Here is a 24,264-nt window from a genome sequence, read left to right on the forward strand (position 1 = left end):
GTTACATGAAGGTCCAGAGAGATTCATCCTCCCTTCTCAGTTGAGTCTGGTGCTGCCTAGTCTTTCTCTAGATTTTCAGTACTCAGTAGTGTACCTCAGACTGTCATATTTTGGGAGGGATTGTACTCCCCTTAAATAATATGGGTATCCCATTTTTCTGTCTCAAGGGGGAATGGTGTAAGGCACTTCTAAATCATTGCAGATTGTGGTTGTTACCAATTGCCATGTAAATTAAGGCCATGCAAATACTTTCTACTGTTTCATCTTCCCTTTCATTGGTAGTCTGGCTACTCCTAAATATTACATATTTGATGAAATGTCCCAAGAAAACATTACTTTTTAATTTTAACAACTTTTTTTTTCTTTCCTTTTTTTTTTTTTTTCCCCTAAGTCTGCCAGTAGCTGACAAGGTAGAAAGATATGCTTTTCTCTTTTGTTCTTGTGAAGTTAGAGGCAGTGCCAATTTAAACTGTGACTGAGGCTCTGTAACGATGCAAGTCTATCTTGCTACTTCAAATTCAGTGATGCTACCTGAGTTTCCATTAATTAACTTTCAAGGATTCAACCAATTTAAAGCTTTTCAACAATGACAATTATTTGAAAACATTCCTATGGGTTTATTTTCTTCGTTTACACTTGTTTGCTATCTCCATCTCATTCAAAGCAGACAGGACTGGTTTGCTTCTCACTTCTCTGGAAACTTGCACTAGGAACCATTGTTAGAATCAGAATCCTGATCTAAGAGCATGATGAAAAATGTTGCACTCCAAGTTGGAAACTGGAGGGGAAAATGTTCATGTATACGTCAGAATTGCACTCAAACTGCTGATTACACCTTTTCTTACACCTTAACAGCTGCTTACACCTTTTGAGGGAGAAGTTTAAACCTGAGAAGCAACAGGTAGTTTCTATGTTTCCCTTGGGGATAGCGTCCTCTTCTGTGGTTTGCTTCTATACAAACAGTTCAAAATTTTAAAGTCATTTTGTCAGTCATACAACCAAGCAACCTTGCATGGCATTACATGTTCCCCCCCAGACAGATCAAGCCCTGAATGCAAGACCAGACAAGTAAATAATGCCAACAGGTACAACTAACTTGTAAATACCTTATTTTGTGGCACTTTTTTTGGCACTTTGTGGGCCTTAACTGTACTTCAGTGAGAAGAATGTCTTCTGGTGTGAACTGAAATTATACCTCTATGCCACAATGGCCACAATGTCTTTTTTTTTCTTGGGGGGGGGGAGTGGGGGGCATAACTCCTTGTGGACACCTGAAGGAGTTGCAAAATAATAAAAATCCAGTGAAGGAAAAGTTCCTTCTCTTAATTTTTGTTGTTTATTTTTCCTTACAGACTTAAAAGGAAGGTCACATTTTCTGGCCTTTGGCAGATGGTAAGCATGCTGGAATGCTTCACGTTACGTAGACCATTTGTCTGAAATGATAATATCATACCTATAGTCTGTTGCAGGCTCAAAAACAGCCTATGCCTCAGGTACTGTTTTATGCCTTTGCTTTTGTTACTACATTCTTGTAAGTCTTCAAAAGGGAAATGAAATTATCCTATACAGAAGAAACACCATCCAGAGGAAACTTCATCTGTTAGGGCCTGAATTTTGACTGAAACCAAATGCAGGTATCTTACTGACTTGAAGAAAGGGGCTTTAATCTATCCTGGTTTGTTTACTAATGAAGGAGCGTGAAAGAGACACATGTCCTTGCCTCTGAATCACAGAATCATTTAGGTTGGAAGAGACCTCCAAGATCACCTAGTCCAACCTCTGACCTAACACAAGTCCTCCACTAAGCCATATCCCGTAGCTCTACATCTAAATGTCTTTTGAAGACCTCCAGGGATGGTGACTTGACCACCTCCCTGGGCAGTCCATTCCAATGCCTAACAACCCTTTCGGTAAAGAAGTTTTTCCTAATATCCAACCTAAACCTCCCCTGGAGCAACTTCAGCCCATTCCCCCTCGTCCTGTCACCGGGCACTTGGGAGAATAGACCAACCCCCACCTAGCTACAGCCTCCTTTAAGGTACCTATAGAGAGCGACAAGGTTGCCCCTGAGCCTCCTTTTCTCCAGGCTGAACAATCCCAGCTCCCTCAGCTGCTCCTTGTAACACTTGTTCTCCAGACCTCTCACCAGCTTCGTCACCCTTCTCTGGACTCGCTCGAGCCCCTCAATATCCTTCTTGTAGCGAGGGGCCCAAAACTGAACACAGTACTCGAGGTGCAACCTCACCAGAGCCGAGTACAGGGGCACAATCACTTCCCTAGCCCTGCTGGCCACGCTGTTTCTTATGCAAGCCAGGATGCTGTTGGCCTTCTTGGCCACCTGACCACTCTGCTGGCTCATATTCAGCCGACTATCCACCAACACTCTCAGGTCCTTCTCTGCTAGGCAGCTTTCCAACCACTCATCTCCCAGCCTGTAGCACTGCCTGGGGTTGTTGTGCCCCAGGTGCAGGACCCGGCACTTGGCCTTGTTGAACTTCATGCAGTTGGCCTCAGCCCATCGGTCCAGCCTATCCAGATCCTCCTGCAGAGCCTTCCTACCCTCGTGCAGAAAAACACACACACCTAACTTGGTGTCATCTGCAAACTTACTGAGGGTGCACTCGATCCCCTCATCCAGATCATCGATAAAGATATTAAAGAGAACTGGCCCCAGTACTGAGCCCTGGGGGATATAAATCTTTTAAAGATTTATTTATTTTTCTTTGAACATGATTACATCCTTGGCAAGGAAGGAGGCTACTTGTCTAGCTTCCTTCTTCAGTGCCTGTGAAGGTTGTTGAAAATGCAGTGGTTTGACATGCTATGCATTCTTTGTGGTATGTGATCCAGGGTAAGTCCAGAAAAAAAAGAAAAAAACAAACACATTGTCTTGGAAGTCAATGTCTTTACTTATCCATTTAGCTTCTGTCTCAGCCTTCCTCCACGTATGAGCTATAGTAATAAAATTGAACAGAAAAATGCCTACTGGAGAGATGTGCTGTTTTATTGCACGCCTTTCATTGTTATGTTTCTGTTTCAGTTAACTTACTATGCTTGTATGTAAAGTAGAAAAAAATGCAGGAATGAGAGAGAAAACTGAGCAGAGAAAGAAAAAGATTGTCACTGTCTCAGTACTGGAACACTCTGTAGCTGAAGGGTGAAATTCAGGCCCCACTGAGCAGGTTGGACTTTGAATTCACTAAACAAGAAATGAGTTTTTCCAGGTCAGTTACTGTCTCGCTTTTTGAAGCCAGTGTGTTCCTAACGAGGGAAAACAACACAGGAAAAGAAGAGGATAGTTTCTCAGCAACCCAGAACTGATTCATGCTGCCGGAATCATAACTTGGAGTTAGAGCCCTTCAAGCTCTGTAATGGAGGTGTTTCTCTGATAAGCATGACTACTTTCAATCTTTTCCCCATCCATTTGAGAAATAAATCAGGCAGATATTATAGTTTATCTGCTTGTCCTGCATATAACTTAGTTGCAGTACATCAAGGCAAATGAAAAAGAATTCCTTCCTGTTTTGCTTTCCTTGAAGAGATTTTTTGTTTTTTTCCTTAGTCTGGTAATTCCAGAAAGTGAAACCCTTTGTTTAAAACAGAACCAGAAGAGATGAACAAGCCAAAACCCTGCACCCAAACCCTTGTGTGGCATAGATGCAGATAAGAGCCATATAAGGTTTATGCCTAAAGGTGAACGCAATAAATTGTTTGCCTATCAAATGAATGGGAGAGATAGTTGATGTTTTTTTTTTTCAAAAATCATTTAATTTACATAGGTGAAATACTAATGCAGCATGGTTAAAACTGGTAGTAATTACAAATACAAAGCACTTGCTGACCAAAGTTACTTGGTTGCATATGACTAATGTAGATATGTTTCTTTTATTTAGACACAACTTTAAAAAGTTACATATGCAAAAAAGAAAAAAAGCATTATGTCAGATTTTTGATGCCTGAGAAAGCTCCTTTTCCCCACTCCCTTTTTGCTGCTTTGCATGTTTAATTGTAATTTTATAGATCCTGTTCTAAGAAAATCAGCAAAAAAAAAACCTTTACCACCATTAAGTGAAAGTAGCTGGACTTTACCACACGCTCAGGTTCCTTTATTTGTAGGGGTTATCAGGTTTGGACATCAGTGTTGGATTTAAGAGTTTAATTTTTTGAAAAATATTATTTTTAGAGGGAAGAGATATCACCTTTAAAGTGGCCTAACTGAAGTTTTTAAGGTAATACCTGATGTTTTGTCTCTTACTAATCATGCTATTTTTTTTTTGAAGATAGTTTCTGTGAGACTGGTTTAGAGAGGCTTTAGCACTACTTGGCTTTCTGCATGAAAATAAGTTAATTTCATTGTGGTGAGACAAGTGGGCAAAGAGGGATTTTAGAATATTGCAGAAAAGACAGTATGTTGAAATTGTACAACTCCTCACTTCCTCACACTGGCAGATGAAGCCACCGATATTTGATATCACTAAATACTGTGATAGCATTCTTGCATTTGGGCTGTGAGACAGTGATGGTTTGAGGAGGAAGGAAGAGTATGTGAGGTGGGCCCCTGTGTTACTTTACTAAGCTTCTCCTGCAGCTTTATCTCAGGAATAAATTCCCTGAAGCTGTAGGACTTCTGAAGGATTTTTATCCCAGAATGAAGACTGCAGTAAGTTTGTAACTGTAAGTTTGGATGCTTTGATGCATGGAATCCTTGCTTCAGAGCAACCTGCTCCTTGGCACCCACAGACTGCACTACTGAGTGGCAATTCATTAGTCTTCTGCAAACTGTTGGAAGCAGAAAATTATTGTTGTGTACAAGAATTGTGTAGTGTTGTGTTTATTTCCCTCTGAACTGCTGGCATGGAGAGGTTATGCAGGTGATATTGCCCAAGTGTTGGGGAGTGAAATGAAGAGAGGCCAGAGGGAAGAGGACTATTGTTGGTGCTGCACTAGTAGCCTGTGATGACAGTGTTACAAGTTGGTAACATTTAGAATTGAAACATTGTCATGCTACCATTGAAGTGCTCATCAATAATCCAAGCTCATGACTTTATTTTCTTCCTGTTCATATTAATGAATGGTGATTTTCCATTGCTACAAGTGTGGGTGTACAAATTACAGGGACATTGTGTGTACACTCAGAGATAAGGTGGGGAAGGACAAGTAATTAGAAAGCTGTGTTGTGAATGGCAAAGTGATATAAGCATGTATAATGTTAGCAGTGATCTATTGGAACATGCTTCACCAAATTCAAGTGATGTTTAGTTGACTAAAAAAGTGGTTAGGCGGGGACATATACCTACAATTCCATATGTGCAATTTGCTTCCCAGGTGTAAGTCTCATGACTGATGAATCCAGCTTTGAAAGTGACAGTTGCTTTGCAAGACGCTACCAGTCTAGATTGTAGGGTTGGTTCTATGTTTCAAGGTTTTTCCTTAAAATGTGTTTGCAAAGTTTGGTGATGTTTTAGGTGAATGAGAAATACTTAAGAGGTCTGAAATTGTAATATGGCCATGGAAGTCATCTCCAAACAACTTGGAAATGGAACATGAATTCAGCTGATAAAAGCTGTGGCTGAATCTGTGGACCTTACCAGCAGTCACTTCTGAACTTCTGTTGCATGTTAAAGGCAGTTTCTGCAATGCAGCTTTTTCACTAGGCAAGCTTTTGGTTTAAGGTGAACTAGATGAGCTAAAGCCAGATTTCACTTCTGTTTATTCTTCCTTTATTAAATTATTTGAAACAATCTGAGCCAATATGAAGCCAGTTTCTGTGACAAATGTGTGCTGGATGTAACTGCATTATAGTGACAAAAAAAATCTTTTGCGTTTATTACATAACCACAGTCATGGATGTAGAACAAGTAGTATTGTTAGGTCAAACATGCAAGCTGGGTAACCTCTGCTTTAGCATGATGTAGCATTATCAGACAAGTAAATGTAGTGCAGGAGAGAGAGAGTTTGGAAGAAATATGGACGTTGCTATGAGTTCATGACCTTAAATTTCAGCTCTGTCTGTCACATAAAGGTTATAAAAGTTAACCAAATGTCATCCTTAAACATTTTGCATTACCTATTGTGGCTTTTTGTGCCAAGTGTCTTTAGAGAAATCCCTGAGAACTACTGTGGCTCAGACAAATTATTATTATTATTCATTTTGCAGCCAGCCTGGCTCCTTATTAGCTACACTTTTTCCTAGGTACAAACTCATGCTCTCCCTGTCTGAAACTTGCTCAGACCTTGATTTCTCTTTATTTGTAGTCAGGAAGTAGATCGCACCAATTAATTTTAAGGACAGTCTGTCCTTGCCCAGTAAGAGCTGACCTTTTTTTTTTTTTTTTTAAAAAAAAAACGAAAACCTGCTCTGTAACCTGCAGTGCCCTTTGCTCTTTTGTCCAGTCCCCAAAGTATTTTGGTTTCCTATGAATCCATGAACCTTACCCTTTTCTCTTCATCATTCATTCTCTTATCATTGTTGAGGTAAAGAACCAAGTGCATTCTTCTTTCTATACTGCTTAGTTTTTTTTCCCCTGTATATCCTTGGATTTACTTTCATTTCCTTAATTTTATCCTGATAATCTAACCAATTTTCAGAGAAAATGGGATTAATCCTTGCTTTCTGAATTGTCCTCTTTGCTCCCTTTCTCTCATCCTAGCCCATCTTCTTCCTTCACTGTTGACAGCTGCACAATTTTCATTTGGCATACAGAGTCATTGCGATTGTGGAGTCTGATTTCAGTCTGCTTCCTTATTAAATAAGTAGTACTGTCCTCCCCCACTGGGAAACATTTTTCTGTCTGGATGTATTCGTGCTGCCTTCCTGCCTTGACTATCATGACCTCTTTATTCACTTGTCTCCATCTCTCTTTCTCTTCCGTTACCAAAGGCCTGTGACTAAACATCTTTCACCCAATGCAAAACAAGACTATATCCTGAAAATCTCCCGCTGGTTGCCAGATTCCCTTGCATAAAATTTTAGTTCCCTATCTAGGCGCACCAAAGTGCTGCTTTTGTTAACCCCAGTTGACTTTACTGCTGCTTTCTGTCTCTATTTTCTTGCAAAACATAAGGTTTGGGACATTACTATATTAGGGAGAAAGATATATATATTTTTAACGCTAAATGTTTTATCTGTGGGGTATCAGGCTTCACTGTTTGCTTCTAGTACTGAAGTAGCAGAAGCCAACTGTATATATCTTGTGTTTAGCTGTTCTTTACATGAACTAGGGAATGGTACTGTGTAGTGTCACAAAGATAGACATGCTGGCATTTGGGAAAGAGTACACAAAATTAGATTTGTTTTTCTACGTCTTGCATCTTTTAATTTCCTTCTCCCTCTTGTTTTACCTCACTGCCTGGCTAATTCAGGCTGTGAACTCTAGTCAGGGTGACTTGAATTTCCTCTCTTGTAAAGTGCCTTGATACTACGGTGAAGCTTAAGTAAAGAAGTGTATTTTATTCATTGACTCCCAAATATTGGAAGCTGAGACAAGTCTCACTAAGACTTTTCTTGACTATCCAAACTGTTGTCGCTGACTACTTCGAACTTGTAGGTTTATTGTTTTTTGAATTCTCTTCCTAAACTTCCTTATGATTTTAGAGAGAATACAACCAAGGTGCTTTCACAAACATAACTTTCTTTGCCAGCCAATTGTTTTGAGCTACAGAATGTTCTCAGAGCTGCAGTTTGGGGTTTTAAGGAAGTTTCCTTTAATATTTGAGGAATTGTATAAAAGTTGAATATCTGCTAATAATCTTGTAATCTGAAGGGAAAATCTTTGTAATATGGGGTGAGTTCTGTGAGGGACTTGAATTTATGCTATGGTTTGAAAAACAAAACTAAACCACCCTAGTTTATGGTTGTATTATGTTGTTTTATAAATAGGAATCTTCAGCTGACATAGAAACCTGCTTATATGCTTTATGTAGTTTTTATTTTTTTTAGTCCCTTGAGTTTATGCAGAACTTAATTTAAAAAGCTGTCATTTCAGCCTGAATGCTATGTGGGGTTTTACAAGAATGAAACCCCCATTTATTTCTGTGAGGGAATTACTATGTATTTATTGTGTGTACTTGGATATAAATGGATAAAGATTGGTTTAGTTTGTGATGCACAATCAGCAAATTGACTGGCTGATTTAAACCTTCAGAAAAACAAAATGACCTTGGGGGGGAAAGACTGTTTGATTAGATTATCTGTGGATGTAAGGCAGGGAATTCATGAATGATAGAGGGAACTTCAAAATGAAATGCAAGGGAAGGAAGGAAAATGATGAACGAAACCTGTTAAACTGCTGAGCAATTTTTTACTCCAGTGCATTCAGCTCGGTGAATTAATTAGATTAAGTCACATCAGCGCTCATTGCTGGAAGGGTTCAGCAGGGAAGGGAATTTCAGTAGTAGCATGCGTAGCTGAGCTTGGCACTTGTGGGCTGCCTATGATGGTGTGGTGCTATCAGCTAAAGCCATTTACTGACTTGATAGCTGCCACAATTTTTATTATTGTGATATGTGGAAACTTAGCTTACAGTTGGAAAGGTATGTTGGAGAAAAGTTTATTTTCTTGTCTCTTTTTTTTTTAAGAGAAACCACCTGGGGTATCTTGGAGAAAGACAAAACAAAATAACATTTTACCATTTTTCTACTTGCTGAAAGTTTCCAGAAGTTCTCATTATATTAACAGGGTAGGAGATATGGTACACTAAGGAAAAATTTATTCTCTTCAGAATTTCTCAGTTTTCCCTAATCTCACCTCATGAACTTCTTAAATACATCTTCCACTTCCCCCAAAGCCATTTCAATAGCTTGCAAGAACCACCCACTGCTAACCATGACCAAGTCCTTTGTTTCATTCTCTGCTTTCCACCAACTCTTCTGAGCTTTCTTTTTTTTTTTTTTTCACCCCTTCCTTCTGCTGGACTATTTTTATTTAGCAGCTCATTTTTTTAGCCACACGAATTATTCCTTCAGCCAGTTCTCAGTGACCCCTGACCCCTTTTAATTCTCTTATGATGCCTTTCAACAATTAAGCTGTTCTGGTCTGTAACCATGGCATTCTCATACATGGTACACTTTTTCCCTCCTGATATAGTGTTTCTGAGTCCTCCTTTCTCCAGTCTTTCATGCTAAAGGATTCTAAATCTGTGACTTATTCCTAATTAATCCTTAATAAGGGGCTTACTCTATTCTGATCTGGGCAAACACAGCCCTGTGAATCAGGCTTGAGAGATTCCCTTGAGGAGTAAAGGGAGAGAGCTAATTACTTGGTTTGATGGAGTTTTGTTATTGTTTTAGCCACAAGAACAAACAAAACCCCAAACCAGATCCAAAAGAGTATCTTTTTCTTTAAACCTGAAACTAATGTCAGGTTGAATTAAGCTAATAGCTCAGGCTAAAAGAATTATAGCTAAACTTACAAGATCACATTCACTGTTTTCTTTTCTTACTTCATATAAAGTAGCTCAGTAGTTAGGGTGCTGCTTTGTGAGGCATGCAACATTTCTGAAGATTTCTATATTAACCTGTAAATATATATATTTTTTTCCTCCCTGGAGAATGTCATAAGCAGCAAGTAATGAGATGTTGAGAGCAACAGACCCTTATTTAAAATATTTTGGCTGAAGCATAGATCAGATATCTTATTTTCCACACTCTAGGTTCATCCTGTCAATAATGTCTTGATTGAAAAATGAAAAAGCCTCTCCAAGAGCTGTTTTGGGACTTGGGAGACCAGGATTTTGAACCTTGCTTGAGTGAGAGAGGATGCTGGTAACATAAGACCCAAACTTGAATAAATATATATATATATATATTTATTTATTTATTTTCAGGAAGATTAGCTGTATTACTACATATTTAACTGATTTCTCAAGTTAGTGATTTAGACTTAAGAGTAATTGATCTTGAGAGTTCCAGGAAATTTTTAAGGAGTATACTGTAATATTTCACGTTTCAGTAAACACTCACTTTTCGAGGAAATGAGGGTGTATAGCTGATTGTAATAGTTATTTGTCTGGAAAGAAAACTAATGTTGATGCATATTTCTTGTATATCAGATACCTAATGTAACCTGTTTCTCTTTGAGAAAGACTGCCCTCTTTTGGATGTATCTAAAACTGGTTTAATTGTGAAGACTACATCTACTTGACATTGATCTGCTTTGACTGTGTAAGCAGTTGAATTTCCATGGATGTCTGTGGTAGACACCATATTGATATAAAATTCTATGTAGCTGTGGTTATCTATGACAGTGGTAGTCGACATCTTCAGTAGGATATGAAGTTAGTTGCATTTAAGTTTCATATATATGTAAATCTTACTATGTGTGATATACGTGGTGTATATATATATACACAATACTTAAAAAAAAATGGAATTGTGGGCTTTCCTTATTTCTAATAGTTTCCTAGTCATGTGAAATTATGCCTGTCCATAACTCTAGCATTCTTTGTTGTTAGTTTATCAGTCCTATTTTTTTCTCATTAAATCTAGAGTGCTGTTTAGTTATTTTCTCCTTTTTCCGTTTAAAAAGTCCTCTTTTTGTTGTCTTGACCTCTTGCCCTATAAAACAGATGACATACGATTTTATCTTTAGCATCATAAATTGATAAAGGTAGTTAACCTTTCAATAGAGTTGGCAGGTGGGTGACAAAACAGATGCATAGGTATTGGAAAAAAAAAAAAAGACATGAAAGAAATAATAGTTTGTAAATCAATCAACCCAAGGTACATTTCTAGCAAATATATACTGTAACTTGTAATCATCTGAAGGACATTTGATGACCTGCATTAAATGGATTGATTGCAATTCATTCACGAAGGAGCAGCTGTTCAAATCAGGCTGAGGATTCAGTCTGGGATCTCTAGCTATCAATTCAGAGCGTGGCACTGAAAGACTTGCAGTTTTGTAGAATCACAAATGTCTGTTCAATTAAAGTAGAAGGGCCATCTCCATGCTTATCTGGGCTAGCAGAAAAAGAAAATCTGGGTTTGCAACTTGAAGGTAGCACAGTAACACCTCATGTCCATATTTAGTGTTTAGAGCCTAGCTGTCTAGAAGGTTTGCATTATTTTTGTAAGTTTGAATATGATTGCTTATAATGTAGTAATGTTTTAAAGTCTTGGTCATAGAACAAGATCATGCTGTTCTAAGAGGTTGCACAGCAAGTCTTTACTCCAAGGAACATTCAGTCTAGGTATAAGACGAGAGATAACGGATATGGGCAGCGTGCTGCCATAATGTTACAGATCTGTAGGACAGACAGAAAAAAATCCTGATCTCCTTCATATCCAGATAGATGATGTCCTGACATAATATTCTGACTTAAAAATAGCTGTGTTATGTGTACCATCTGCATATAACGTTACTAGAATACTTGAGTTTTATTGACAATGCCAACTAAACACAGAAAATGTAGTTACCACCTTGCTAAATCATGTGTACTTTATTGCCTTGTTAGATAAAGCTGCCCCTTGGCAGCCTTTCCTATCATCTTTGTTTTATTAATGAGTAGTTTTGCTTTGCATTTTGAAAGAGGACATTCCTCTTCTGGCAGACCATGCTTTCTGGAGATGCTAATGCTAGCTGTGGATGAGATAAGTGATGACTTCCAACATGAGAAGATGTGTAAGTAATTTATGAATTAAAGCCTTTTATTGAGCAAGTACGTCCAACTGTGTTAGAATGAGATTATCCAGTTAGGTATTTTGAAAATAAATTAATTTCTTTTGACTTGCATTTATGAAGCTATCCATTCCAGAGTCTGTTTCACCACAAAATGGTGACTTAAATATGTAAATAAAATCTGTTGGATTATTTGTCTTTCTCTTCTGTTTTGCCCTTTCAAAGGTTAGAGCTTCTTTTTCATTTTGGCAGTGGACATGTTGGTGAAATTGAAAACTTTTTTTGGTGTGCTTCAGTGTAGCTAGTCTGTAGTTATGAGATACGTAACAGTGATGACTGTGTTACTCCTTTGGTTCCAAGGACAAGATTAAATACTGTATGTGAAATATATTTCCTTTTGATATTAGTGGACAAATGTATATTGACTTCTGCAGATCCAGACTGCTGCTCTGTCTACATACTTGAATGATTTATCTTTAGAATATAACTTATGGTAATGAAATTTGTTTGTTTCAAAGAAAACATATAAACCCCACCCAACTAGTATAATATTTATTTTTCTTTGTGAAATTAATCAGTGTGTTTAAAGCAAAAGCAAGATTGGAGGCAGAATCGCCAAAACTCTAACTCAGTTGAGCATACCTCTGCCTTTATTTTTTGAAGAGGTTCTCAGATAGTAAAAGCTTGGAAATGTTGTTGCCTAGATTTAGTCAGCTTTGTTGGGGAGTTTTTCAAAGACTCATAACTCCTGCCAAAATCTACTAGCTGAATGGCTTATAGGAATTAGGTGGATTAAAGACACATTGTAAACAAATTTGTGTATGTTGTCCAAGAATTGCAATACAAAAGTTTTGTTTTCTGTATTTTTTTTCACTTGGATTGGTAGTAAGATGAGGCAGAGTAAGAAAACAAGCATGTGACTTTATTGGAAACCTGCTAATGTTCGAATTTTTTAATCCCCTTTAACACAAATTCTTTACTAAATGTTGGCTGGCAGAGCAAATGGAAGGAGTATGTGTAAATCAATATTTTTAGTGATTTTTCCCCTCTTTTATGGTAAAATTGCATTTGAAGCATATTTTATGCAGTTCCCATTTTTACTCTCAGAAATTTGGACAACAGTCTGATAAATAAGAATGAGTTTACTGCTATTCAACTTTTTAAACAGATTTTGGAAGACTTCTCCCTTGACATCAAGTACACCTATCTGTCTTACGCAGTCAAATCTGTGGTATCTGAACTACTACAACACTGCTCACTTGGGACATGTATGTGATGGCTAGAAAAATTGTAGATTGAGATCTCTATTGTTGGTATTCATTTCTCAACAGTGGACTGGACTTAATCACGGGTCTGTTGGAAGATTAGAATTTTGAGGTTTCATTGCTTAAGTTCCTCAAGATGCTACTGTACATCAAGAGGATTTTTAATGCGAAATGAGCCTTTTTCCAGTTCTGTTTATTCTTTAGTTTCATATTTTTCTCTGCCACTCTTTTCACCCTCTGTAATTCTTTTCCTTTACTTTCCTCTTTTGTTATCAAATTCTTTCACTTGTATTGATCTCTCTTCCATTTCAAAAATCCAAATTTCTCTCTAATGCAAACCATTTTCCTCAGTGGCTTTCTCTTGTGACATACTAAATTATTCTTCTGTGGAAAAGTCTAGACATATGCTGTCTGCTACAGAGCTCCTTTCCTACCCAGTATATCCCACTGAGCTGTGTTATTGATTCTTATTCTCTGTTGGGTCACTTCATCTTTTACTTCTACTCTCCATGAAGACCATTCCAATTCATGTTTGAGGTCAGCTGTCTTTACTTCAGTGCTCGTTATAGGACCATTATTAAATATATCTTCCTTTCTTCCACTTCCCAAGAAGTCCAAATCTTCTTTGTTTTGTACTGAACAATGTGGCTCACTATCAATGCCTTAGCTAATTTGTCACTTTCTCTTTTTAAGGACTTGAAGGCATCTGTAAAACTCGAAAGAGTAGTTAAGATTAGTTATCAGTAGTTACTAATAGCTAACTTCTAACAGGATATTGTTGATTTGAGTCTCTTTGGGATGTGAGGAAGGTAGAAAGACTGAGGATGACAGTATGTATAGAAATCTCTGTGTATTGTGGGATTCCACAAGTGCACGCTCCACAAGGTGCAGTGCACAGTAGATTTATTTTTTTCCAAGATCATCCTTGAAATTTGAGTTACTGTTTCCAGACAAGATGCTTTCAAATGGGAATATCCCAAAGCTAACCACTTAAGTATCTTCTGTTCTTGTGGATGTTGCGTACAGGGTGTTTCAGCACTTGGAAAACAAAAGCATTCTTATCCGTGTGATGTGGAAAAATATGACCTGCAGACCTTATTTTTAATTTTATCATGGTCAACTCTATATGCCTTTGCAAACGATGGACAAACTGGACATAGTAAAATAGCCCTGAGGATGTCCTGAGGTGTCCTCAGGGCTCCTTCCCATCAGGTTGGCACAGACTTGCTGTCTCCTGCTACTCGGCGGTCTGCAGTGCCAACGAGGCACGAGCTCCCCACGGATTTTTTCAGCAAGAACGAAGGGGTGCCCAGCACAGGGCCGAGGATCAGGCAGAGCCGATCACCCTGCTGCTGCCGGTGAAGGTGCAGGAAGGAGATACTGGGGAGCAGGTGTCGCCTAGCGCCTCGCGCACCACCTTCCCTCCTTCCTTCCCCATCCCATTAGCCCACATTTCTCTTCCTGCCCAGCCCTCCGGCGCTGCCTAATCTCATTTCCAGGGGCCGCTGCCAGCTCTGCAGCAGCTGCAGTTCCTTGGCCGCCGCTTTCGGCGAGGCGAGGCGAGGCGGAGGCGGCGGCGGAGGCAGCAGCAGCAGCAGCAGCACCTTTGACGTGCCCGTCCCCCACGTGACGGCCGCTCCACTGCGGGGCGGGCGCTGCGCTGCCGCCGCTCCGGCAGAGCCGAGAGAGAGAGCGAGCCGCAGCCCCGGCTGCGTGTGCGTGAGTGTGTGCGTGTGAGCGCCTGTGTGTGTGTGTGTGTGTGTGTGTGTGTGTGTGTGTGTGTGCCCGCGTGTGATGAGCGAGCGCCGCCGCGTCCCCCCGCCCGCTGCCGGCTGACGCCGCCCGCGCGGGGCGCGCCCGGAGCCGCAGGAGTGACCTTGGCCCGCCAGGTGAGGCGAGCGCGGCCGCTGTCCGCGGTGCCGAGCGCGGGGCCGCCGCTGTCCGCGGTGCCGAGCGAGCCGCCGCCGCTCTCCGCGGGGCCGCCGCTGCCCGCGGTGCTGAGCCAGCACCCGCCGCTCTCCGCGGTGCTGAACGCGCCGCCGCCGGCCATTTGCTGCGCCCGGGCGGCGGGGAGGGCTTCGGAGGGGGGTGCTTGGGGTAGGGCTGAGCCCGCCGGGCTCCCTGCGGCCGCCGGCGCGGTCTGTAGATGGAGCACGTTCTCACACCTGCGTGCAAAGCCAGAGCGCTGCCTTGGTGCAGCTCCCGTGTGGCCGGGGGGAGGGAGGGAGGGAGGGCAGGATACGGGGCTGGCGGCCGATCCGGTGGCTTGTGGTGAAGTGCGAGGAAAGTAGGTGAAAGCAACCGGGAAGGCTTTTTGCCTTCTTTCTTATCCCGCCCCCCCCCCCCCCCAATCCTCCCCGTGACCTGCTTCCCTCCCCCGGTACATTACATGGTGAATTGCGGAGAAGTTGAAAGTGGGTGGGTGGCTTTTTGTGTGTTTGTGTGCTGTGAAAGTTGCTTTGGCCCAAACAGTGAGGAAAGGGCAGCGCTGCACATGCAGTCATGGCCCCAGTCAGTGCCCCCTAAACCGTGGTCTTAGGTGCAGAACACCCGTCACTGAAGCTGTGTAGAGGAGGGAGGAGGGCTTTGAGAGGAGGCACCCACATGATATGGTGGCTGGTGGTGTGTCAGGGAGCTATTCGGAGTGACAATTCATTACGGGCTAAATTAGATTAACATATTACATTCATTACTTACAGGCAAAAGAGAGTAATGACAGTAAAAGGTGAATTAACTGCTTTACTTTGGTGGAAATATCTGTTGGAGTTAAGGGCATCCACTGATTCTGATAATGTGTTGGTAAAAAAAATCAGGTCCGTTAATCATCAAGAAAGGAAGGAGACCGGAGGCAGTGGCTTAATGAGACCACTTTTACCTTTTACAGCACAACAAAAGCAGATCAAATCTGTGGGACATGGCACAAGGAAATAATTACGGGCAAAGCAGCAACGGGGTGGCTGATGAATCCCCAAACATGCTGGTGTACAGAAAGGTAAGCCTTTATGTTTTTCGAAAGCTGAGGAAGGTACTTCAGGAAATGGTGACGTCCTGAACTCTTTTGCCTAGCAAGTGAGGCCATCATTTTTACTGTTTCTCTCCACTGTACTGAATAGAAGCTACTGCTGTGCTTTGCTGTGAATGAAGCAGAATGATTTCTGAATACAATTACCTGACATGGACTTGGAGTCTTTTTTTATCTGTTGACATTTATGCTGCCTAATGCAGATCAAATGGCATGTGAAAAGTAGATCTATCTTCCAGGTACTGCTAGTGACTCCTATGTTATGAAGTGACTGGATTTGTTGTTTTGAATGGTAAAACATACATGTGTGTGTCAGCTTTGCGTCATGTTCAGGATCAGTTGGCTTTGATTCGAAATACTTGATATATTTAATTCACTTTATGCGTAGAAACATATGATATGTGGTGGTGGTGATGTGCCAGAGACCGGAAGATGTTTTGAGTTCAAGCGTTCACTTGTAAAACCTATTAGTAAAATGAATTCATATATTTTAAAGCAAAATATTAACTACATAATATATTATTTTGCATTGCTCTCTCTGGGCAAAGATTCTTAAAGTGTAGGAAAGTCAGAACCATTAACTTATATGAGGAGAAAACTGATTAAAGATATTACTTATCTGCAATCATTAGAACTTAAAAACAAAAGAAACTGAAACGAAACAAAAAAAACACAACGAAACAAACATACACTCCAGGGATCCTCTCTGGGAAGGATTTCTAAAGTAGTTATTCTAATAACATCAATATACAAATTTCCAGACACTGAACTCCAGGAGTGGGGGTTATTTAACTACTATGCTTTCATTTATGTGACAGTAGATGCTTGGGGATTTTGAAATGGTTGATACACTATTTTTTTATTTTAAACTTCGCAATTGTGTTTATTTTCATAAATCTTTAATTGCATTTTTCAAGAGAGAATAGCAATTTCTAATAATGGAGAAAAATAGCTGCTCTTGCACACTGAAATACATAATTACATAACTACTTGTTTATTCCTAGAATGCAGTGCTTTCTAACTTGTCATTGTTTTTATCAGGTGGAAAAATCAATATTTTTTAGAGGCACTGACTTTTCTTTTTGTAAGTTAACTGTAACAAAATATCCAATATATACACAGTTTAGTCTTTGAGGTGAAATGAGGTATCAACAGCAAGTTATCTTTTCCCAGAAATTATAAAATAGTCTTAAAATTAAGATGGATACATGGTTTATTTTTCTTTCCTATTTTCGAATACATTGCTGATTTCAATGGGTTCTAGTGGTATTTGCTCTTTTGAAAAATTAGATTTTTTTAAAAGTGAATGAATTTATGAATTTAACCGTAGTTATACGTCTCTGTAAGATTGCACATCTAGAAAAATACAGGGTTACCTTACAATTGACATCACAAGTGTGATTCATAATGAAATCGTGTGCATGAATTTATATGTAAAGATGTTCTGCATACATTAAAAGCAATGTACCAAAGCTTATATTATAATATAAGCTTTCATAGGGTTTTGATCTTTCTGGACAGAATCTTTCCATATTTGTCATGTACTCTATGCTGAGAAAGAAGTCTTTTCTCTGCTTACTTAGTACACAGAGGACAAACACAGAGAAACTGTCTTCTCCCGTGGTGTCTGTCTCAGTAGCTGTCCAAGCTTGTGATCTATTATATTTAGTGTGACCTCATGCCACAATTTAACATTGCCCCTGAGCAGCCTCCAGATTCAAAGGAAACTTCTGAAGCAGGTGACAAGAATCCTGGTGATGCAGGGAAAATTTGAAAATGGGGAGTGGGAATAGGACATAAAACCTCGGTTACATGTTCAGCATCGAATACATTTTCAGTTCTCTGTAAATCAAAGGTATGAGGATAGTATTGGTTTGTCTTCTAGTATAGCAATGGTCCTTCTCTTGTTATCGTTAAAGTGCAAGTGGTGCATCAAGTATTAAACTTCCCAAACCACTGATCTTCTACATTATAAAAATAGATATGGCATGTAATAGCATTTTTGTAGCACGGTGAATCAAAAGGGTCATTTAAGATTGTTAGAGTAGAGAGAAAACTAAGAATAGTCTTCCCTTTGGCAATATTCAAGGAATAGGTGACAAAATAAAAACTTTTTTAAAAAATCCCCTACCTTTTTCTACAGTAAGTTATTGGTTGTAGTCAAATGTGTTATAATTTCTATGCCTAGAACATAAGAGAAGGATAGTTAAGTAGAAATCGTTTCATTTCAGAATATATTGTCTCTGAATATCATTCTTTAATAGCAACAACTAAATCACAGGATTCCTTGTAATACATTTGAAAACACAATACTTCTGTCTGTCATTGTGTTGGAAATGAAAGTGTTGTGCAGAGTGAACAAAGAGCTTGATCTGCCAGCTTCATGAAGGACTCTTTTTTGGCCAACTGGAAAAAAATATTAATAGTTATTAGGGAAAAAAAAAGTAAAAGTGCAATTGGCTGGCTTCAGAAGGAAAATGAATTTGAAGTCTTGTAATTTGAATAACACTGCTGGAATACTTTTTTTTCAGTAGTTTATACAATGTCAACACATGGAGTAGCATACATTTTCTGATATATGTGCCTGCAAGGAATAGGTGGGACACCTTTTCTTGTGATAGTAAGAACTAAAATTTGGCCATGCTATGTGAAGACAATGACTTTGTCTATAAAACTGTAATTACGTAACCTGATAATTCTTGCTAGTATAACTTCCAGACAATCTGAACTAAATATATTCTAAACTATGAGGACTTTCAGCCCTGGGTTTCCTAAATCCTGATTATGTCAGGAGCATTTTGCAGGAAATATAAAGGGCGTTCTTTAGAGAATGAAGTTCTGGAGTTTACAAATTGAATATTTAAAGCTTGAATCATTATAGTGTCAGTATTGCTCTTTAAATTGCGAACTCTTGACATGAAAGTTTTTCTTTTTCTTTTTTTTTGATCTTTGGTTTGTGTTTAGTTACTCATCTGAGGGGTTGAAGAAGGACTATCGAAATGCAGTATAAAGTAATACTGAGTGTAGATACCATATTCTTCTTATAGTAGCTTGTATTCACAGAGTTTTATTGCATATTGCTTTCAGATATGAAAAATTTGGGGAAAAAAACAAACGAACTGTAGAATATTTTACTTCAATATTCCATGCATACATGACTCTAAAATGACTTATTTGAATCCGTGATGGAAAGGGTAGTAACATGAATGAATAGTTCCTTCTATCATTTTTATGCTGCCTCTTAAGATGCTTGTGTGTCAGTGGTTTTATGCCTTGGGGAATGCTTTTTATTTTAATAGAATGTCAGTTGCATTATTCCTTTTGGCTATCAGCCTAATTATAAAGTAATGACATGCGGCACATCATTGGTACTGACATACCTTGGAAAAATTCCTGAATTTTTCTGTCAGTAGCCTTAGGCAAACATGAAAAATATAAAAAAAAAAAAAAATCCTGCTTTTACTTCCTCTCCAACAGAATTCATTTCAGTCAGCAATTAGAAGACATAAGACACTAGAAACCTTACCTTTTGCTCATACAGAAATCTTGGATTTCTTTAACGCTAGTTTACTGCTAGAAGTTAGGTCTTAAAGAAGATGCTTGAGATGTAATATAAGGTCTATGTATTGTGTAGTTTCCCCTAGTTTCAGAGCCGAACTTATCCTGTTTTATCCGGTGTGTGGCACAAATGATTCAAAAAGAAAGAGCTGTCTTTGAAGAACTTCCATTTTAGACCTCCTGCTGGTCCTTCCAAACCTTTGTTTATCTTTATGGTCTGTTCTTTGTTTACTTTTTCAGTCAAGCATATGCTGCAAGGATTAGAAGTTTAATGGTTATTGTATTGCTGTCTGAACTAGCTTCATTTGAGAGATGATAGTCTTATTTTGTAACAGTAAGATTAACCTAGTCTGAATAGTAATATTCTTGTGACTGAGGCTTTGATTCTCCATCTTCCTCACTGCCCCGAATGTTAAAATACCTTTTTCCAAAGCTGATTAGAATTGCTAACAGTTGGGGCTTTCATTGCTGTAATAAAGCGAGTGAAATGTTTGTTCTGTTCTTGTGTCAATTGTTGAAGGTCATATACACCAGTACCCATGTATAGAAAAGGCTGAATTTATAATCTCAAGCTAGTTCTTAGTTTACCATTTTCTGATATTATTTGTAGAAGCTATGACTCCCAGGTGTGATACGTTAAAAAAATATTATAAAAGAGCATTAGAAAACAGTGGGGCACCATCTTCCAATAACCATTCTTCTAACCTCTGCTTGTACCAGAGGTGACTTTCAGTGTTGAGTGCATATAATACTGTGTTCTCATGTGGCTTTTATGTAGTGTTCACTTAAAAAAGATTGTTGGAAAAAAACATCAGGTAACTCTATTCCATAGAGCCTGTGAGGGTAAGGGAGGGTGTAGTAGGTGGCACTGTTCTAAGTGCTGTTGCTCACTCAGATAAGAGAAGAATTAGTTTGATATTATGCATTTCTGAATACACTGTCACAACCTATTTGTGCATCTTGCTCCCACCGAAAACTGCAGAGTTTGTTACTCCATTGTACATGCAAATGCCAGGGTGGTACCTGAATTTATGTTTTTGGGAATTAAATTACAGTAAACCTGTACAATATGATGTTTCTTCTTCAGAGCAGAATGATGGTGCTGTTGCAGTTTGTGCAAGGTGTGAATGCTGTTCTTGGTCTTATTCTGACACTCCTATGTATAGAATTGACTGAGATCAATCCACAATTATGGGCCTTGGGAATTCTAACTGTAAGATGTGAACAGAATTTTCCTCCCTCTCCAGCATGAACATCATGAGGATGTTGTTCATAGTTCTGGAGTAGCTGGTTGCTGTTAAAGTAAGTGAGGTGATAGTTAGGGGGCAGGAACTTAATACTGAAGGACAGAATAGTTGCTAGATTCTGTGGAGTGCCTATGTTTTGCTGTATGCTCTCACCCCTTCTTACTTAGTTTGTGTTGTATCTACCTGCTGTGCAGTTGTTCTTTTTTATGCTGTATCCACTTCTGGAATGGTTATTGTCAACACTAGGTAGAGAATATATGCTTTGGCATCATTTATGATAAGAGCAGTATAAAGGATTTGACTGTCTTGCAACTATACAGAACCACTGAAAATGCAACCCAAAGAAACTTGATTAAAAAACCGTCTACTGGAGTCAGCAGGTGGCTAGATCTGCAGATGTGAGAGGTGCACCTGCCCTGTGTGTTTGTTTTAGTGATTCCTGCTGATATTTTTCTTTCTTTCTATTCTCCTCTTCCTTCCACTAGGTGTAGAAATGTATCAAGTGATTTCACAGTGAGAGGTTTACTGCTTCTTATTGTTGTTCTAAGCTTGATGTGCTCAGATCACTAGCATTACTGTCAAATACAAAAACACCACAGAATTCTGTGCCACCATGTTACTTCCTTTCTCCATCCCACGTGCCATCTGAAAACTGTATGTGCCTGTTTTGATTGTGCATTGTCATTTTTAGTTTCTCTCCGTTTTTGCTTTGAAGCAGTCTACATTTGTAACTATGGAAACAATGATGCTATTGATAGTGACGTGCAATATGAAGTCAGAAGTTGTTTGTTTTGGAGTTCTTGTATTTTGTTTTCTTTTACTTCAGACTTTCAACATGGTTTGTGGAGTGCAGGATTTTCTAGTAGTAACCTGTATCAGATGATGATATTTGAAAGATTCCCACCAAAGCTGATATGAATAAGACTGCATTAAAAAATGTGCATGTAAATAAAACTTGTTAAAATATGGCTATTTTTCCAATTCAGCAATAACAAATAATTGAAGTTTATTTGTAGTTTTAAGTATAGGAAACACCACAGCAGCTTCTTCAGATCAATCTGTAAAAGCTGCTGAAACAGAAGAAACTTGGTTTATGAAGACCATCTACAGTCTAAATCCCTGGTGGAACCTAGAAGAAACAGAATAATGTCATCAGCAGAATATATCTGGTGCTTTCATGCTATAAAACTTTTCATGCAAAGTGGTGGGAAGGGTTAAGACTGCAGATCTATTAAAATACAGTGTGTGAATGTAGTTAGTTTTCAACTATATCTTAAAAAAATTACAAAAGAGTTGCATATAATTATTGTCTGTGTTACCAATGGGTAAGCTGACATATGTCACAGCACTGGAAAAGCTGGAAGTCCCTTTTTGATGAAGTAGAACAAGGTATTTTCTACAGAGAAAGGAGCCATCAGGGCCAAGCTTGCAAAATACTGCCTGGACTGGCTTCAATACATTCCATTATTATTACTATTTAATGAATTGCAGCAGTAGGGGGAAGGAGTTGGTAATGTGGGAGGATAACTTCTGTGGATTTTGATCAAGGCAAGGAAAGTCTGGATTTTAATAGTGGTAATGTAAACCTTAGGCAAATGAATGAGGGGAGAAAATTTTGAGAGTGGGGATAGTAGTTGGAGGAGACTGAACTACTTCAGTAAAAATCTTCAAATGAAACTTTCAGATGATGCTACAGTGAAGAAAAAGTAGGAAACAACACCTACAATTTTCCACAACAAAGGGATCAGCTGGGAATTTTGATTTTGGCTTTGATTTCCATGAGCTATAAAAAAAAAGTTGGAGATAAAGAGGTTGAGCTGGTTATAAGAGTACATGTCGGTTATAAGAATAACTGGAATATATATGGCAGGAATAACGTTGCCTGGTAAGCCAAACATTAGTCCTTGGAGCTGAACTGTCTGAGAACTGTAGCTTCATCTGGAGTGGGAGAGTTAATTGGGGTTTGTGCAGGAAAGCAAGCTGGCCAAGAAACTGAGCTGTAGGAACAGGAATAGAAGCACCTCATAAAGCCATCATAACTGCCAGTGAAGCTTTTACTAGGTAACATACAAACGTATTCACTGACAGGGATGGAAGCTTGGCATTAAGAAACAAAACCGAAAAAAACATAGGGGAGAGGAACTCAAACTGCAGAATTTAAACATCTGTATATTGCAGTCTGTTAAATTGTTCAAAAATTGGTTTATATAATAAGGAAAAAAAATGTTCAAGTATGTATTTCAATTAAAACCCAAATAGTTTTTAAATGGTGGGAGTCCAGAACTAACTATACTTTTTCTTGCTTATGGGAGCAGACTTCAGATTATTTTCCTTTTGGATTTTCACTGAACTCCCCAAAATAAGGAGTTGGTCCATATCATGAGCATTCAGTTATTCTTTGAGTAGTTCCATCATACCTTTTTTCTTTTTTTTCGTTGTGGTCTTGCTCATCTTCCCTAAGCCTAAACCAGTCTGTGCCTAGTTTATGTGATACCCTACTGTGGTAGCCAGTTTATAATCTCTGTATTATTTATCCTCATACAACTGGGGCCTGTTTTTTGTGCGTGTGTCTGTTTGAAAGCTTCCTTTGTCAGATGCTGCTATGAGTTTCCTTCAATTTATTTGTAATGCTCTGTCCATCTCTGAGAAGACAGCTTTGTCGGCTGAGCTTCAGTGAAACTGCTTTGTCCGTGGAAGTGAACAGGGCGTTGCTCTGTTTTTACCCGCTTTTCCCTCAAAGATACTTCAGGTTAAAAGTTTACTGTTGATGAATTAAGAACTGGAGAAATGACACCATAATGTATATTTTACACATCTGCAATGAAAAAGATGTATAACTCAGTTGCCTATTTTTCAAATATTTTACAATTATTTTGCTATTTCTACTCAGGGACATCTTTGATAACCACTGAATGGAATCTGAAGTGTATTAGATCCACGGTGTCATTCATATCAAAAATCCTTTTTAGGGTGATGTCTAAGGATTTATCATGTTGCGTTCATACAAAAAATGTGGTGATTTCATTGTAAAAAACCTTAAGCAAGTGTTGAAGAGATCCCAAGGACCAGCCAGATAGAAATCTATCCATGGCAGTTGGTGGGGAAAAAAAAAGTTGTCATTTTCCCATAATTCTTCTGACAAATTTATGAAAGGATACTCCTGAGAAGTGCATTTCAGGTAAAATGGGAAATTTGAAAATATTAATTCTTCTGCAACACTGCTGCTGCAATCTGTGATTGTTTTCAGTAGTATTTCAGTAGTCTAATCTGACAAAGAGATTAGTGATTATAAATATCCTCAGAGCAATGCAGAGTCCTGCTGCTGTGAGACAAACTGTGACAGTGGGGTGGGCCAGTTCTTGTGATGTGGTCTTGTGAGGTCAGGAATCTTACTGGCATGTTGCTTTTGTGACAGTTATGTTTTTGTGCATGTTTTTTATTGATTAAATAACAAGTTGCATTTAAACAAAAAGGCTTTCAACATGCATGGAAATTATTTTGGAGGGAATATTACAGCAGCCAAACCCGCTTTTATTGAGTCATATTTGCATATAC

General features: G+C 38.9%; 1 protein-coding gene across 7 annotated transcripts in view; it reads left to right on the top strand.

The window, feature by feature from the left end:
- Positions 1-1,372: 1,372 nt before the first annotated feature.
- Positions 1,373-24,264, top strand: part of RGS7 (regulator of G protein signaling 7) — a 279,466-nt gene continuing 256,574 nt past the window's right edge. For 3 of the 7 annotated variants that reach the window (XM_080585130.1, XM_080585131.1, XM_080585141.1), the window contains exons 1-2: positions 1,373-1,392; positions 15,767-15,874. In XM_080585130.1, coding sequence (XP_080441256.1) covers positions 1,390-1,392; positions 15,767-15,874 — 111 coding nt within the window. In that variant the 5' untranslated portion in view covers positions 1,373-1,389. Of the gene's footprint in view, positions 1,393-13,925; positions 14,772-15,766; positions 15,875-24,264 lie in introns of those variants that run through there. The other 4 variants (XM_080585139.1, XM_080585132.1, XR_013948508.1 and 1 more) reach the window with 4 other exon arrangements.

Source organism: Anser brachyrhynchus, assembly GCF_964034855.1.
Source record: "Anser brachyrhynchus genome assembly, chromosome: 3".
Lineage (NCBI taxonomy): Eukaryota > Metazoa > Chordata > Aves > Anseriformes > Anatidae > Anser > Anser brachyrhynchus.